The following is a 16,499-nucleotide window of genomic DNA, read 5'->3' on the forward strand; positions in this document are numbered from 1 at the left end:
ATTTGCAAATAACGGGTTGGGAAAAATACTTAAATGCTGCCAAGAATACCTAAGCCTTTAAAATATATCGGGTCATTCTAGCCCACGATATATATTATCAACGTAGAAAAGGTAAAAATTACTTAAGACCCTTCTGTAATTTTGAAAACGGTTACACTATAACTATACAATTATATATCCTTATTTCAGCCTCAGTGCAAGTGATTAAAGTTTTTTAAGAGGTGTCTTCTAATACGGTTTAGTGGGTCATGTAGGGGTTCTAATACATGCACCGACAGGGCTTCTGGCCTTATTAACAACGCTCACGCACCCCATACTCACCAACTTGTCCGTAACTGTTTGATCTATTAATATTATCTATTGTTGACGGATTTCGGGATCTCGTTATATTGGAAAGCAAGGCCTGGGTAGGAGATCATCTATGAATGGATAGGCTGTTCGGGACAGCCAGTTCGCGGCGCCATGGCGCCCGGACTGCTACTCTGTGCGGCATGGTATTACACCATACTTGCTGGTAAGTCATAAGTTGTGTAATGAGTTGGTATAAAATACATATATTTATAAGCATTAAGAGTTTAAGCATTAAGAGAAAATTTGTTTAAATTTTCATGTTTCAGTTGACAAAAGCAATTAATCCGGTAGTGTTCCAAGAGATCGCGAATTCCTCCGGAATCTCCGGATGTATAAAAAATGTTTAGTTCCCTTTGTTTCAGGATTTTATATCTTGTACTGTCCCGTTATGTATCTAATGTTCTTCAATCACAAACTATATAGGAAGCTTGTTGATGTTCTTTTTGCGTTATGGGAATTGTTTCCAGTGGTAAGACAGTGATTTTTTTTAAATTGTATGACTTGTATATAGTTATAGACAATTTCAAGACATTTAATTTTATTTTTCAGGCGCTTTTCCAATGGTGCTCTAACGCGGAAATGCATCACTACGGTGATTATGTAAATCCGGATGAAAGGACCATCATTGTAATGAACCATCGTACTCGAGTGGACTGGAACTATGTGTGGATAGCGTTGTACCATGCCACTCAAAGCGGCGTCGAATGTGTATGTAAGAAGAAACCTAACGCAGAGACTACAGAGAGCCATCTACTGGATGTCGGTGGACGGTCCAAGACCAAGTTCGTTTTAAAGGATGAGCTGAAAGCAGTTCCAGGCATGGGTAGGTTCATAAGTGGATTACGAATGATAATTCTTAGAGTCCCACGTTAAAAATTTAAAATTACACCCGCTTGTGTTTTATTTAACTGTAGGGCATGTTCAGGAATTAAAATCAATACTTGCACTAAAACAATCCTGCCCCTTTAGCACAACTTGCGTTGTCGCGCGCGACTCGCGCGAGTCCAAGTCCATACTTTAAGCGCGACTTTAAGTAAGTATGAACTCGTGCGCGTCAAGGCAAGCTGTGCTAAAGGGTCTACTCTTTTAAGATTCTGATTTATTTAAACCAAATGAAAAGTAAAAATAAAAATAAATAATGTTATGGGAGATAAGTTCTACCACGCGATGTTGGTATACATATAATTAATATAATTGGAAGGATATGACGCTGCGAAACCAGTGTAAGTATAAGTGTTATACATATTGTGGAAGTAGTACGTGTGCAACTGTGCAATATGTCTCTTTGCTTTATGTTTTGTACAAGGCGCGCTGTAATTTTGTATAGGTAGTTATCAAGCGCGGATCCAGCTTCGTGCCCAGGGGGGGGTCACGTGGTATATTTGTATGGCCAACTTAGGCTCCAGGGGGGTCATGACCGCCATGAACCCCCCCCCCCCCCCCCCCCCCCGGGATCCGCGCATGGTAGTTATCTACAGACAACTAATGACTACAGAAAAGGGAAAGTGTGTGTTTCTGTTTGTTTGTTCGTCTTTCACGGCCAAACGGAGCGACGAATTGACGTGATTTTTTAAGTGGAGATAGTTGAAGAGATGGAGAGTGACATAGGCTACTTTTTGTCTCTTTCTAACTCGTGCGAAGCCGCGGGCAAAAGCTAGTTACTAATACACATAATCTTATGGGCATGTGAAACGTCCGAAAAGGTTGGAACTAATTTGACTCCATAAGATTTAACATTCAAGCCTGCAAAGTGATGAGTGATGACACCACCAGTCGTGCACATAGCGAATACCTTACAAGTTATCTTGTTCTAGGCTGGATAATGCAGCTGAACTTCTTCCTATACGTGAAGAGGAATTGGCGCGAGGACCAGCTCAGCCTGGCGCAGTTCGTCGACTACTACAAGAGACTCGGCTGCCCCTGTCGAGTAGTGCTGTTCCCAGAGGGAACGGACTTGAGCGAGGAGAACAAAAGACGGAGCGAGAGATTCGCTACTACACATAACTTACTAGTGAGTCCTGTTTGATTACTTCAAGTTGATTGTCCAGTTAAGCCTATTGGCCTAATATCAACATCCCACTGTTGAACGAAGGCCTCCCCTCGCTTCTTCCACATGGAGAAATTATGAATTAATTCATTGATAGATTCGCCATGCACTTTTGCAGCTCAATGTATATTCCTGCAAATTCGGATAAATTGCATCCATTGACACATTTCTCTAAGCTAAAAGTCACAAGTTACAAGAAAAACTCTGTTTTTAACTTGTCGTATTAAACAGCGACACTTGTAATTTGTAGGTAGCTTCTAAAAGTGGGGCATCCCGCCATCTCTTTTTATGGTCTGCCTGAACCTGGACCTGCATCATCTGCTTAACGTGATAACTAACCTTCAGATGCATACGGTAAATACAAAGGTGCTACCTACTTACTCGTTTTCCTTACTGTTGCTATACTTAAGTACATTATCTTGTTTTATTTCACAATGTTATACCGCAAACTGCACAAACAAATAACCACTCTCAGTTCTGGCCCCGTAGCCAAATGGCATTTCTGTGACGCCAAACGCCGCAGAAATGTAGTGGCTCTGTCACGCCGATACGCAAGAGCAATAGATTCCTGATTCCTGATTCCTGCGGCGTTTGGCGTCGCAGAGATGCCATTCGGTTACGGGGCCTGATATTTTCAGTAGATACATTGTGAATGACGATTGCTTTGTTATTTTTATTGTAGTTGTACGAGTATGTGCTCCACCCCCGCACCACAGGGTTCGCGGCGCTGTGCTCACGGCTCCGCGGCGCCGGGCTTGCGTCGGTGTATGACGCCACCGTGGCGTACGATGTTCCCGCGCAGACCGAAGCCGATCTGCTCCGAGGGCATATGCCCAGACACATCTACTTCCACTTTAAACGGTATGTCAGGATGCCTACTTGTTCTAACCTGGTTCTAAGGACTGTGCTGCTCACGTGCTCACAGTCCCGCCTTCATCGTAACCTTTTCGCCGATGTTCATTTGATATAGCGTCAGCACTTATCGTGGCCCACGCGATACTTGATATGCATGCATGTTATATTGTTGTTTAGGTCATGATTTTCATACATATAATATAATATTGATGACACTTTTATGATTTCAATGAAGTGGCGGCGAAAAGGTTAAAGTCATTGTTAGTAAATAGCATTATTATTTTTTATTTATCGGTCGAATAACTTTACCTGATATCAGCTATTGTCGTACTCACTGCCGGTACCTTAGGCCGGTAAATACCTACCTAGAATGCATCTGTGTGATCACAATAATGGTGTATTAGGATTTTTTGATGACATACCTATCCATCAATAGTCTATAAATACATATTACAATATATACCTACCACAATTTGTCTATTCAATTGTAATGTGATAAATAATCCGATCTCGCTATTGTACCTAGTAGTAGTTAAGTAATTAAACTATTGTACCTAATAGTAGTAGTTAAGTACCTAGGTTAAGATTGCTGTGCCCTTGCAGGGTCCATATATATGTACCTAATTAAGACTTAATATGTATGCAATAAATGCTTATGACTTATGTATGCTTCTAGTAGCCTATAGTGCCTTCAACGCATATAGGCTAGGTACCTAATTCTTTATTGTTAAGCATTAATTTCAAATTAACATGCACTCGTTGCGTTGGGGGCACGCAGCACAGTGGAATTCAAAACTAGCAGTTTAAGTAGGACACTAGATAAGCTTACTATTAGAACCTCGAATGTCGGAAATGATTGTCCTTACATTACGTACTCATGCATAAACCTAAAAATACTTACAAATATTTATTTCCAGTTATCCCATAGAAGATCTTCCGCTCGAAGACGATATGCTCAAGTCATGGCTGAATGATCGTTGGCGCGAAAAGGAAACCAGTTTACGGAAATTCCATAAAAACGGTAGGAACCCTGTTTAATCTTTGATTTATAATTTTAAGGATCAAGTGGCTAAGTCTAGACATCTTTGTAATGATATGATTGCAGTAATCTTTATTGCCCGAAGGAGACAACAGGTTTATTATTATCGTAAAATAAATATGAGTTATCAGTATGGGTTTAATTACTCGGCAATATTCTGTATATTCTGTCACGTTTTTGATTCATGAAGTGCTACCTCGAAAATGAAGGTTTTTATTAAACCTAGTTTCCTTCACGCCTTGTTACTGATTTTAATATACCTAGGTACGTCATAACATATAATAAACAACTATAGGCCTATTAAAATAGTACCCACAATCTCTAAAATGGTAGAATCGGTCCTGTCGTCTCACCTTATGAGTCATATAGAATCGAATAACCTACTTACGGAAAACCAATTTGCATACCGACAAAAAATGACAACAACCACCGCGACGTATAAGATATTCGATTCTATAATGACAGGGTTAGACGATAAGGATAAGATTGCCGCAATACTGTGCGACTTGTCAAAGGCATTTGACGTCATTAGCCACGAATTACTCCTGGAAAAATTGAAAATGTATGGAATCACAGGCACTGCCCATGAACTGTATACCTCATTCCTGTCAGACCGCAAGCAAGTCGTGAAATTACTCAATGACGGCAAGTCAATCCAGTCTGATGTGGGATGCATAAATATTGGTATTCATCAGGGTTCGTCCCTCGGAAATACCTTGTTTTTGTTATTTGTGAACGACCTACCATCGAATATTGGAGCTGGCTTGCCTGTATTGTTTGCGGATGACACGAATGTAATAGTTGGTGCAAGTACTTATGACCAGTTGGCTTTAAAAATTAATGATGCTTGCCACCAATTGCAGGCATGGTTTTCAGCAAATGGTCTCTTACTCAATTTTTCTAAATCAAATATAATGTTATTTTCCGGTCGAAAGGTACAACCACCATCATGCATGGCTAATTTTCCGATGCCCGTGTGCGAACAGAGTAAGTTTTTAGGGTTCCTGATAGACAACACTCTGAATTGGAAGTGCCATGTTGACAATCTTTGTGATGTGATCGATTGGGTGGTGCGTCGTTTGCGTTGAGGAAGCTGAAGCCTCTTATCTCCGCAGAAGCAAAGCATTAAAGCAGGTGTACTTTGCGCATTTCCACTCTATCATGGCATACGGATCGCTGCTCTGGGGAAACTCATCAGATACAATAAGAGTCCTTATAATGCAGAAACGTGCAATACGTATACTTGCTGGAGTAAGAGACAGGCACCCTTGCAGAGAGCTCTTTATTTCTCAACGTATAATGACGCACTACGCACAATATATGTTTGATATACTGTTATTTGTTAGGCAAAACATATCTCAATTTGCTCGCGTTGCCTGTCCGGGCAAACAGCTTCGAGCTACAGGCCGTTGAGAACAGTCCCCCGTCGCATGGCACTTTCAAGAAAGAACCCGTGTCATCGGCCCTACTTTACTACGAACAGGGATCATCCATAAATTACGTCACACGTTAAGGGGGAGGGAGGGGGTCGGCGAAGTGTGACAATGTGTGACATGGGGGTGGGAGGGGTCCTAAAGTTCGTGACGTCACATTTCAAAATCTATCATAATCTAAGGGTTAAAACACGAACTTTAAACTGTTACTTTATGAAAACCTCATAAGCATATATACAAAATTACAAATACAGGAAGTTCGTTAACCGGATGAAAAGCCGAAAGTAGGCGATAGTCTAGGCCATTTAGAACATTCTTTAGCTATAAATGTCTTGGACAAAATTTGATTCGTCGTTTTTTTTTTAACTTTTCGGTGAAAACTCCAAAATTTCAGACTAAATCGATAAGCGTACTCTTGTTACTGTATTAAGTTGTTTTGGTTTTATTTCGTATTGTAAAATGTCTATCGTATACCATAAAATAAATTTGAAATATATGTGTCTAAAGAAAAACAAACTACAGTGATTTAAAAATTGAATAACATAAAAAAAATGATTGGAGTGATTACTTGGGTCGATAAATAAACTAAAATTTGTCTAAGCTACCATATAGCTAAAAAATGATCTAAATGGACTAGACTATCACCTATTTTCGGCTTCGCATCCTGTTATAAAAGATACCAATTGTTTTGCAGGGGTTTCAAAGCACGTAGGTTATATAAATTTGTCACACACACACACACACACCAACAGGTGGAAAATATTAACTGCAAAACATCAAACAATTTAGCTTGATTCATTTTTTTAACATTTAAGAGTCAAAATCATCATTTAAACGTTTATTCTACTAGCCATACCCGTGGACATCAAGTTAAAATGACTATGAAATTACTTTGCACTCTTGTAGATAAAATGAAACTTTGTCATTCGTTTTTTGAAGTATCAAGAGAGCCTTTACCTGTTGGTGTGGTAAAGAATAATTCAAGCACATAAATGGAAATAAGATTGATTTCTAACCGCTGTTTTTATTCAATAATTGCTACGTGTAAATATGTGACGTCACACTAGGGAGGGGGGAGTCTAACAAATGTGACCAGCTGTGACAAGGAGGGGGGAGGGGTCAAAAATCATGATTTTTAGTGTGACGTAATTTATGGATGATCCTTTCGTCGATCATGATGAAAAGATAAACATAACTTTGGCATACAGTAACAAATTTATAGTGTAATTTTTATCATGAAATAAAGAAATCTACTTAATCTAATCTAATCTAAACTCTTGGGTGTCCCACATCAGGAGTCGACTTTTACTAGTAGGCATTATCGAGTACCTACTACACCGACTACAGCAACACCCGATGTTCACTGAGTGAACCTAGATAATCTATTATTCCGCATGTGTTATTACACTTATTACAGTAATCTGTTTCTGATCGCTGGCCTTGTCATTTTAATAATCAATGAACCTGATTACGCGATCAAGTTCAATTTTGTAGCAATAATAAATAGCTAGTTTTACTTCAGGCAAAGGTAATACACACTTTACAAGTTATTTATGGTACAAAATCGATTTACTTACTGGCGCAGTCGTTAGAAAACCAAGTAAAGTTTATTTTCTGTCCTCCGGCCGTTAAATTTCAGGACGCTGCAGCTGCCGCTACCGTTACCGCTTTTCGGCTCCGTCGAACAGAAAAATAGTATACACACAGTATACACCTTGGTTTATGTAATCTATTACCTACTATTACATATTTGGAATCCTGCACCACCACACCACACCACGACCTGACTTGTAAATGTATCATTTATGAATAAAGCATTCATTCATTCATTCATTCGCATTAGTTTAAAAGGCTCATTTAGACGGAGAACTCAAACTCATATGCGATTTTGGAGCGTGCGCAGACAGAAAGCGGTCTGGAGTTCTGCGTTTCACGTTCAGAGTTCTGCGTTCTTTAGAATGTACCGAGACTACCTATAGCAACAACGCACACAGCGGGCAGTCTGACCGCGGCGGTCAAAGCCGTACGCAGCGTTCTACTAGCGTTTTGCGGGCTATTGAGGTCACCTACATCCAATTCAGCCGACCGATCAAAAGCCACAAGTGTAAATCAGCCCTTAGCTATCGCCTAGCCGCGAAGATGAATACTTACCTTTATGTCTAACTGTTCTCGTATAGTTTCTGTAAATTCGCTATATTTTCAGGGCAGTTCGTGGACAGTTCGACCAAGAGGCCGCCCCCAGAGCGGCCGCCGCGGTCCCTGCACGAGGCGCTATTGGCGCTGACCCTCTGGCTGCTGGTCGACTGTCTGTTCACCTACGCCCTTCTCACCAGCCTCCTCTTCCGATTCTGGGTCCTCTACCACACACTACTCTTCATATTCGTCACGTGGTACTTCGGCGGGTTTCAGAACATTCAATATAAACTATCCGAGAGTCTAAACGTGTAGTCTTGCCAAGCTAAGTAGGCAACGTTTTTGACAGCCCCGCCGCGCCGATGCAGATGTTACAATGTAACATTGTTACATAACGTGAAATACCCCAAAATGGACGGTGATGCCATTATGGATAAAAAAACACAAATCCTTAAAAATAAGTATCTAAAATTAGTTTCTAAAAACTGACGGCTATGTACCATAAACTAGAGTTGTAGAGCTGTTTCATTTTGAAGTTTCAATTAATTCGGTTATTTCTGAAGGATCTGGCGACAAGATAAAATTCATCAGTTTACTGAAAAATATCAAGACGAATTCTTAGTAATGTTGCTAAGAGAGTTGAGTTCATGTATAAAATAATAAAAAAATAATACTCGGTGTAAACTTCAAAGCGTTTTACTTACTGCATTAAGCATTAGATAAGGTATAAAACATACTAGTTTGTTGCTCCAAAGATATAAAAGAAATGGCGTTATTTTGAGAGTGTCCATTACTGGAACCGAAAAACTGCCTACCTCCTATGGAACAATTTACAAAACCAAAATTTACAAGAAACAATCCAATGTTAAAATAACTCAAACTAATTGTATTTATGGTATATAAAATTGACTCATTGAGTATCAGTTGGCTTTAAAAGTACAATTTTAAACTTATTTCACTGTCCATAATGGGGGATCCATTACTGGAGAACTGCCGTCCATAATTGGAGAAAAAACACCTAGTTTTAATTTGTTAACTATGAAGAAACTAATAGGAGTATCCATTCTGCAATACGCTTGAAATGTAAAAGAAGGATAGGACATTCAATATTAACAAGCTTAGCGGTAGAATTTTTACATTTATGAGTGAAATATCAAAAATAGGTGGAAATTTTTCTTAAACTGTCCATAATTGGGTCCGTTACCTTATACTTTAAAATTTGTATAAAAACGGCGGCGTTATGGAACTTGCTGCCAACTTAGTTTGGTATCAATCTAGCTAGTTTCGTTAGGTACCTACCTAAGTATTAAAATATTTGTAATGTAAATTAAGAAAAGTCTTGTAAGTAGGTAAATTATATTCTGTGAATTCTCATAAAATGCCAAAGATTGTACCTACTATTTAGGAGTATACATCATCATTTCTATTATTACTTACGTATTTTAAGATTACAAAGGCACTAAAATTAGATATCACATTCGCCTGTTTGTGTGCCTCACTGAATTATCCTAACTGAAAATACAATTTAAATTAAATAATTATGCATATAAAGCAAAATACATTATTTTGGTTTGTCACTTAAGTACATTTTCCATATATCCCGGTCTGTGATATAGTCCTTAACTTTATAGTATGCCCTAGCAATGAGCGCCCCTTTTACAACGGCTTTAAACTTTGCGTCGGTAAGATTACAAATTTCTAGTGGAATTTTATTGTAGAACTTTGTACAGTTTCCCAAGAAGGACTTTTTCGTTTTTACTAGTCTACAGGAAGAAACTTTAAGCTTACCCGAATTTCTGGTAACCTTTGCTTTCTCAGAGTTTGTTGGAAAAGCGTACAAATTTGCCTCCTTTGTTCCTCTGCGTATAATCAAAGAAAGGCTTATTCTGTTTTTATCCTGAATTTCTGAGATTGCACTTTAGGTGATAAAACAAAACGTAGCGTCGGCAATGTCGGCATACAGAGAACCAGTTGAAGCATCATTCCAGTTCCCGGTATCACTGGCATGATAACAATCGCCTCATTCTTTACAATTGATTTCAATCGCTTGGAAGGAATATGCGGGTATCCAAGTACAATAGACAGTCGGGTTCGTTCACATTTACACACTTGCGAGAGCAAAAATATCTTAGCGAAATGTGTAGATGTAGACGAACTCGACTGTAGCCTACATTCATATTAAGGTTATGTGCATGGTGTGGTGGTTTGGTGGCACACAATAAAATGATATGAGATTAAAGTCAAATTATACTTACGTTGATAATTTATTATGCTAACTATGAGTAATCAGATATTACGTATTTGGTGATGGAGGTGCAAGATACATTTTTTCAGTTGAGCTTTTGTCTTTGTCTTCCACCTGATCTATTGCGTTCGACAAAACAACTCCTTTAGTTTCTGGGAAGAAGCAACACAAGATCGCTGCTCCAAATGCCGCTGCACTGAATATGAGTATTGACGCCCATTCTATGCCAATATTGACCACATATGGCGCTATGAATCCACCAAGTCTGGCGAATACTGATGAGAAACCCAGTGCAGAGTTTCTCACTACAGTAGGAAACATTTCCGATGAATACATGTATATTTGCATGAACGCAGTGTAAACACCCATTTGGCCAATGATGGCAAACATTAGGGTGACCCACTGTAAGTGGCTCGGGACTAAGACGAAAACTACAAACGATGCTCCAGCGATAGCGAAGCTCGCTATGAGAGTCGCTCTTCTTTTGAAGTACACTGTAGCAATCACTACTATGATCACTCCAGGGGCGTTACTGGCGGCTGTCACTATCACGTTTACGTACAGATTGCCCTGAAGATAACCCACGTACTGGTTTATCCCGAAAAAGGTGTGGGAGCAGCACATCCAGACTAACGCAGAAATTATAGTGTATTTTCTGATCTTTGGGGTTTTGAAGAGGTCGATGTAACTGCCATGTTTATTCTCATTTGTCGACATTGATTCCTTCTCCACTTCATTAACAATGGTTTCGATATTGTCAGTCGGGCGATTGTTTCTGAAATAGAACGACTCATTAATTTTGTTTTCAAATTAAACTACTTATTCATGAACTTATTTTTGATTGCTTACTTTTTGGCTATATAAGTAAGAAGTTCTATGGCTTCCTTTTTCCTTCCGACGGTAATGAGCCAGCGGGGAGACTCCGGCAGCATCCAGTAGAAGGCGAGCGTGAGCAACCAGGGCGCGCCCGTCACCAGCTGCAGGGGCCGCCATTCCCTCACGAAGTACGCTATTATCGGCAGCGCCACGTACCCCGACACGTAGGGAACCTCGCACAGCCCCATGATGTAGGGCCTCATCGTGCGCCCGCTCAGCTCAACCAGGAGCACAAAACAGCAGAGCATGGTCCCGCCGAGCGCTGTGCCGATCAAGAACCGGCTGACCATGAACATCCAGTAATCGGTCACAAACGCTGAAAGTGTGACAAATACTGCTTCAAGAAACAGTGCAAGCACGACAGCGATTTTACGTCCGTATCTAAAAAAATATTTGTTAACATATTAAGACGGCCATTATATAATAAATTACTTTCTCTTAATGAATTATAATCTTGCATAATATTGTCTATATTTATGATGTTATGTAAATCAAGTTAAAAGTCAGGGTTAGGTTCGATTGGTTTGGACTCACTTTGGACGGTCAATGGAGATATTAAATAGACATTCTTCAGGTCAACTTAGAGGCTATTATATATTTTATAAAGTAAAAGCCATAGTTTCATTACATATGATAACTTATGTGGAGCCAGCAATAAGAAGACTCTGGCAAGAAAAGTTAAGATGACAAGGACCTAAGTGCTAACGCGCAATTTTTATATATTTTTTCCAATTATGTTACGGGTAAATTATTTTAAATAGGTAATTGATATCAGAATACAGATGAAGACTATCTTTAGTTTGACGCAATTGCGAATATACAATAAGTACTTAGTTATTTACTTATAAATGATCTTACTTAGTTGCTGTGAAAGGCCTAGTACCTACAAGTATTTACGTAGCTATTTAGATAAAATACATATCTTATGGTATTTAGTACTTATTTACTAATCTGCCTGAGTTCCATAATATATGTACATAATACCTAATGATTATTGATTGATAGAATGTGCAGGGTTAGACCATGAACATGAAAATATGCGTTTATAAATACAAGGCCGAACAGAACAATCGATATACCTTTTTCTTGCAATAAGCATTAAGCACTCAATACCATATAGATACTGGATAAGAATAGTATTTTTCCCCTCACTAGCTCGGAAACACGTGTTTTGTCGTTTAATACCAGCGGGTAAAAACGCATTTTATCCACTAGTGGGTAAAGTAATTTGGCCTTGAATAAAGTCAAAATAACTGCTTTAAAATTGATAAAAGTAGGTGAATCTAGTAATAAAGATGATTTACCACCTGTGAAACTACTGGAAGCAGTGATAAACGCATTTTTTGCGTTGTAGTTTCCTCGCTATAGTGAGGGGAAAAGTTTTGTGTTACACTCGGGCGCAAATGTATTTTACTTCTCGTGTGTTAAAAAACTCGCAAGTTCAGGATTCTATTCTCGAACCACTCGCTTCGCTCGTGGTTCAACTATAGAATCCTTTCACTTGCTCGTCGGCGTTTTTTGCCCCCTTGTGTGGTTTGAATTCCACACTCGGCGTTAAAATACAACTTTGCCCCCTTGTATAACAAAACACGTGTTTCCGAATAACTATTTCAACTAACCTGTCAGAAATGTGTCCAAATGCCAAACTACCAGCCAGAATACCAATCTGGAGTATAGACTGCGCTAAACTCGCGAGGTGGCTCCTGTTGCATATGAGGTTCCATTCGGTCGTCACCGAGCTGAGGATGGTGCTCTGTTCATACTCCGGTTGTTGGCAAGGGCAGTGGTTGGTCACGTTGAAGGCGTCTGCGTCTTTACACACGAACTCCACGCCAGGAACTATGAACACCACGTTCACGAGCTGGAATTCGGCGGGATACCGTCCCAGAGTCACCAGAAATAATATCCACACTTGGTATTTGCCAAATCTGCCAATAATTTGCTCAATGCGGTCCTCGGTGAACGACATTTTTCAGCTGAAATTTAAATATTATACATTTAAATAACTACAGCAATTTAAAGTCAACAATACGGTATTATTTTGGAGGTAATTACACGGTCTTTTGATATGTAAAAACGACAGAGTTCGTCATTGAACAAGGTTTGGATACAAACTGAAATTGTTAATTTACGTTACGTTTTATAAATGTGGTTTTCAATGTCCCATTAAAATATCGTTCGCACAAAAACACTTTGCCTACACAATAACATCACTGTGATACACGTTAAATAAACACATGGCAAAATACTTACTGAAACTTCCTAAGTATGATTTATTTTTAATGTTTGTACTATGGTACAGTTGAATATTTTTAACCAAAGTTTTTCCATATGCGTCAACGGTTTGGAACACGTGTGATACAAAAAGTATGCTATGTAGAAAAGAACTGAATATTTTTATTCTGGGTTCGCGATTGCGATAAATAGTTAAGCGAAGCGAACTAACAACCGTCTTCGCCCGACCCACTGCACACTGTTATCGAGCATCGAGACGACGGAATGGAAGAATGTATCATTCATTATAGTACGGCTCAGGTATACGTATGCTTACCACGAAATGTTGTGGGATAGTCCCCCTCCAGTAACCAAGGAGAATTACGGCGCATCACGCACCCTTTGCTGACCACGAGCGGCCGCGCGCCATTAAGACTTTAGTAAAATAAAATAAATGTCGAGTAGGGTATTATATTATAACTTGGTAAATGCATAGTTCACTTAAGTATTGAGAGAAGAAAGGATTTACTAAGAAAAACTAGTTTATGAAAATCTAAATGTTGTTGGTAAATAATGTTTTTATTTACTATGCGACTCGCTCGTATTGATGGTTGAATGCCAAATGTACTGAGTGCACTCCAACTTTACAATCTACTTCAGATTATAATTATTGTACCTACCTATACTTAAATGTAATCTGACCATATAAAAGGTGTTTGATGCATCATGTACGTAACGTATACAAGTAAATAGAGATATACCTATGTATGTCTATTTGTTAGTAATAATATAATTTGTGGTTTGTGTATGGAATAGCGTAATTAATACCTCACGTGTCTTAGTTAGGTATTAGGTGCTTAAGTAAGTGTCGAGTGATAATCACTAATCATCTTATATATGTGCAGTCTCATTTTTGACTGTGAGTTGTTGGTATTTCAGATTAACTCGAATTCAATTATATCAATTCAGACAAGGAGGGTCTGTGAGCAGCATACCTACCTACTCTACTCGAATGCTTGCAGGGATACATGAGCGGTGACGACTGTAAAACTTTGTTATTATGTAGCAAGGATTTATTACAATCTTCATACTAAGAATCGTGCCTCCATTTTTTAGCGCCATCTATTAAATACTATCATAACTGCACTGATGATGCCTACAATTTTTTTTTCAAAATGTGTATCTACGTGATATCATGATATTTTAATAAAGAAGCATGTCATTGGAAAATATGATTTTGGCCACTTGTAGGCTGCGAAACAGCGCCATCTAGTTTTAAGCCTAAAAGGCCCATACATTTCAGGGGTATTCTTTTTTGTATGGGCTTTGTCTGTCTCGGTATTATAATATATGGTCCTTGTTATGAAGTTATATTTTTATGAGCCCAGGGGAAGCATGGTCGCGCGATAGACGATAAAATAGCAGGCCGTCCCTATCGCACTATTTGTAAGTGCAGGTTGTAGGCACAATCACTAGTGTTATTTGCAAATTTAACCATCACTTTATTTTCTTTATTAAACGGGCTCTGGTTGACCGAGTGAGGCTGTCAATCTAGTTGCAGTGTTCAATTTTGAGACAGAATTTACCACATCTCGGACATCGACTTATAAAGAGGCGCGTTCCTTTCTATTATCTCTGCTGACCGAGTGAGGCTGTCTCTAGATTGCACTTGACTCTGTACTTATACTTATCAATTTTGAGACAGTAGGTATTACTATAGATAGGATAGGAATAGTACATTGTCATGCACTCAGATTGAGGTATTATTATATGTTTTCTATAAGGGTGCTCCCACATAGTATTCGCTGACATAAAATGTAATGTCGTGTTTCAGGGACATACCAACATTACCAACTTCTGCAACAATGGCACTACCTCAACATAAACTGGTTTACCTTTACACATTGATTCTGTACAATTTAGTGTGAGCGTTGAGGTGGTGAATATTGCCAGCTGGATTTGATAGGTAGGTACTACAATATTAGGTTACAGGTACGGAGTCAGGAAATTAAAACACGAACAAATAGAGTGTTTTAAATAGACTCGAGTTGCGAATTAGGTAGTTATATAGTAGGGTATTACGATACAAGTCCAGAAAGTTTTAAAATCGACACGAGTTACAAATCTCCTCTTCGCACGTCGTATTGTATCGTACGAAGTTTTACAGTAGAGGTACATATAAAATTTCGACATGACAAGTAATGCACTCGTACCTACTATACTTTGTGAACTATAGTGCAGACTAGAAGATATGTAGTACTGAATAAATTAAGAATGAAGATTAACAAAAAATAAAACCGCCTTCAAAAATAAGCGCGTTACAAAACACGGAGAAACTAAAAAGCAAAAAATAATAAACCTTTGAATTCAGATTTCTTATCGTATTGCAATAATCTAAACATCCAAATTATAAACAAATCAATTATTTTTGCAGTCGGTACCAGACCTGTTCGTCGCCTTGCTATTGCCTGTTTGCCCCACCCAACCATACGCAGGCTGGCACCGACTCCAAAAATAATTGATTTGTTTATAATTTGGATGTTTAGATTATTGCAATACGATAAGAAATCTGAATTCAAAGGTTTATTATTTTTTGCTTTTTAGTTTCTCCGTGTTTTGTAACGCGCTTATTTTTGAAGGCGGTTTTATTTTTTGTTAAAAAGTTTATTTATTTGTTGATTTTTAGTGGTTCCTATTGATATTATACGTATCAGTCCGAATACATGTACACTAGTGAAAGAATTATCCTTTAACTCCTAACCATTGAGGAGTTGACCTTCCATCATCAGCTCAGCCACATAAAATTATTACCATCAGGCGTAAATACTGGTTTACCTTTGAAAAATACACTAAAAACATTACATGTGCCTATAACATTTGAAGAGTTCCCTCGATTTCTCCAGGATCCCATCATCAGACCCTGACTTGGTGCCAATGGGACCATCTCGGGGTTATACCCGTTCGATCAAAAAAAAAAATTTGAAAATCGGTCCACAATTCTCGGAGATATCGAGGAACATACATACAAAAAAAAAAAAAAAAAAAAACATTCAGTCGAATTGAGAACCTCCTCCTTTTTTGAAGTCGGTTAAAAAGTAAGTAGGAACTAAACGAACCACTTCTCGCACTAGTGCGTAAATAAAGCGCCATCTATACTGAAATAGTTATTTGTTATACAAGGGTGCAAAGTTGTATTTTAACGCTGAGTGTGAAATTGAAAAACGAGCAAGTGAAAGGATTCTATAGTTGAAGAGAGCAGAATAGAATCCTGAACTTCCGAGTTTTTAAACACACGAGAAGTAAAAT

General features: G+C 38.6%; 2 protein-coding genes across 4 annotated transcripts; one reads left to right on the plus strand and one right to left on the minus strand.

The window, feature by feature from the left end:
• The first annotated feature begins 38 nt into the window (after nt 1-38).
• On the plus strand, nt 39-8,353 carry LOC125229743 (lysocardiolipin acyltransferase 1-like). The gene is made up of 7 exons (XM_048134675.1): nt 39-514; nt 714-820; nt 901-1,174; nt 2,166-2,362; nt 3,081-3,259; nt 4,171-4,274; nt 7,929-8,353. Exons 1-7 carry the CDS (start codon nt 463-465, stop codon nt 8,171-8,173), a joined length of 1,158 nt encoding a protein of 385 aa, XP_047990632.1. The 5' UTR covers nt 39-462; the 3' UTR covers nt 8,174-8,353.
• A 1,434-nt stretch (nt 8,354-9,787) lies between these two features.
• On the minus strand, nt 9,788-13,809 carry LOC125229741 (organic cation transporter protein-like). 3 transcript variants are annotated; one of them, XM_048134671.1, is made up of 4 exons: nt 13,531-13,809; nt 12,599-12,955; nt 10,953-11,360; nt 9,788-10,878 (listed from the first exon to the last, which is right to left on the minus strand). In XM_048134671.1, the coding sequence occupies exons 2-4, from the start codon at nt 12,946-12,948 to the stop codon at nt 10,152-10,154; spliced, it is 1,485 nt and encodes a 494-aa protein (XP_047990628.1). In that variant the 5' UTR covers nt 12,949-12,955; nt 13,531-13,809; the 3' UTR covers nt 9,788-10,151. The 3 variants fall into 3 exon arrangements, with proteins under 3 accessions (XP_047990628.1, XP_047990627.1, XP_047990629.1); XM_048134670.1 differs by lacking the exon at nt 13,531-13,809 and adding an exon at nt 13,233-13,468; XM_048134672.1 differs by lacking the exon at nt 13,531-13,809 and adding an exon at nt 13,035-13,095.
• Nucleotides 13,810-16,499: the final 2,690 nt, after the last annotated feature.

Source organism: Leguminivora glycinivorella, chromosome 9 (assembly GCF_023078275.1).
Source record: "Leguminivora glycinivorella isolate SPB_JAAS2020 chromosome 9, LegGlyc_1.1, whole genome shotgun sequence".
NCBI lineage: Eukaryota > Metazoa > Arthropoda > Insecta > Lepidoptera > Tortricidae > Leguminivora > Leguminivora glycinivorella.

What these genes read in the sequence shown, in the direction of transcription:
- LOC125229743 (XM_048134675.1), top strand. Translation starts at nt 463, where the DNA reads ATGGCGCCCGGACTGCTACTCTGTGCGGCATGGTATTACACCATACTT. An exon ending in GTATTACACCATACTTGCTG is followed by an intron (nt 515 to 713) that starts GTAAGTCATAAG and finishes CCTTTGTTTCAG; the next exon opens with GATTTTATATCTTGTACTGT. An exon ending in ATCTACTTCCACTTTAAACG is followed by an intron (nt 3,260 to 4,170) that starts GTATGTCAGGAT and finishes ATTTATTTCCAG; the next exon opens with TTATCCCATAGAAGATCTTC.
- LOC125229741 (XM_048134671.1), bottom strand. Translation starts at nt 12,948, where the DNA reads ATGTCGTTCACCGAGGACCGCATTGAGCAAATTATTGGCAGATTTGGC. An exon ending in TTTGGACACATTTCTGACAG is followed by an intron (nt 11,361 to 12,598) that starts GTTAGTTGAAAT and finishes ATATTTTTTTAG; the next exon opens with ATACGGACGTAAAATCGCTG. An exon ending in CTTACTTATATAGCCAAAAA is followed by an intron (nt 10,879 to 10,952) that starts GTAAGCAATCAA and finishes GTTCTATTTCAG; the next exon opens with AAACAATCGCCCGACTGACA.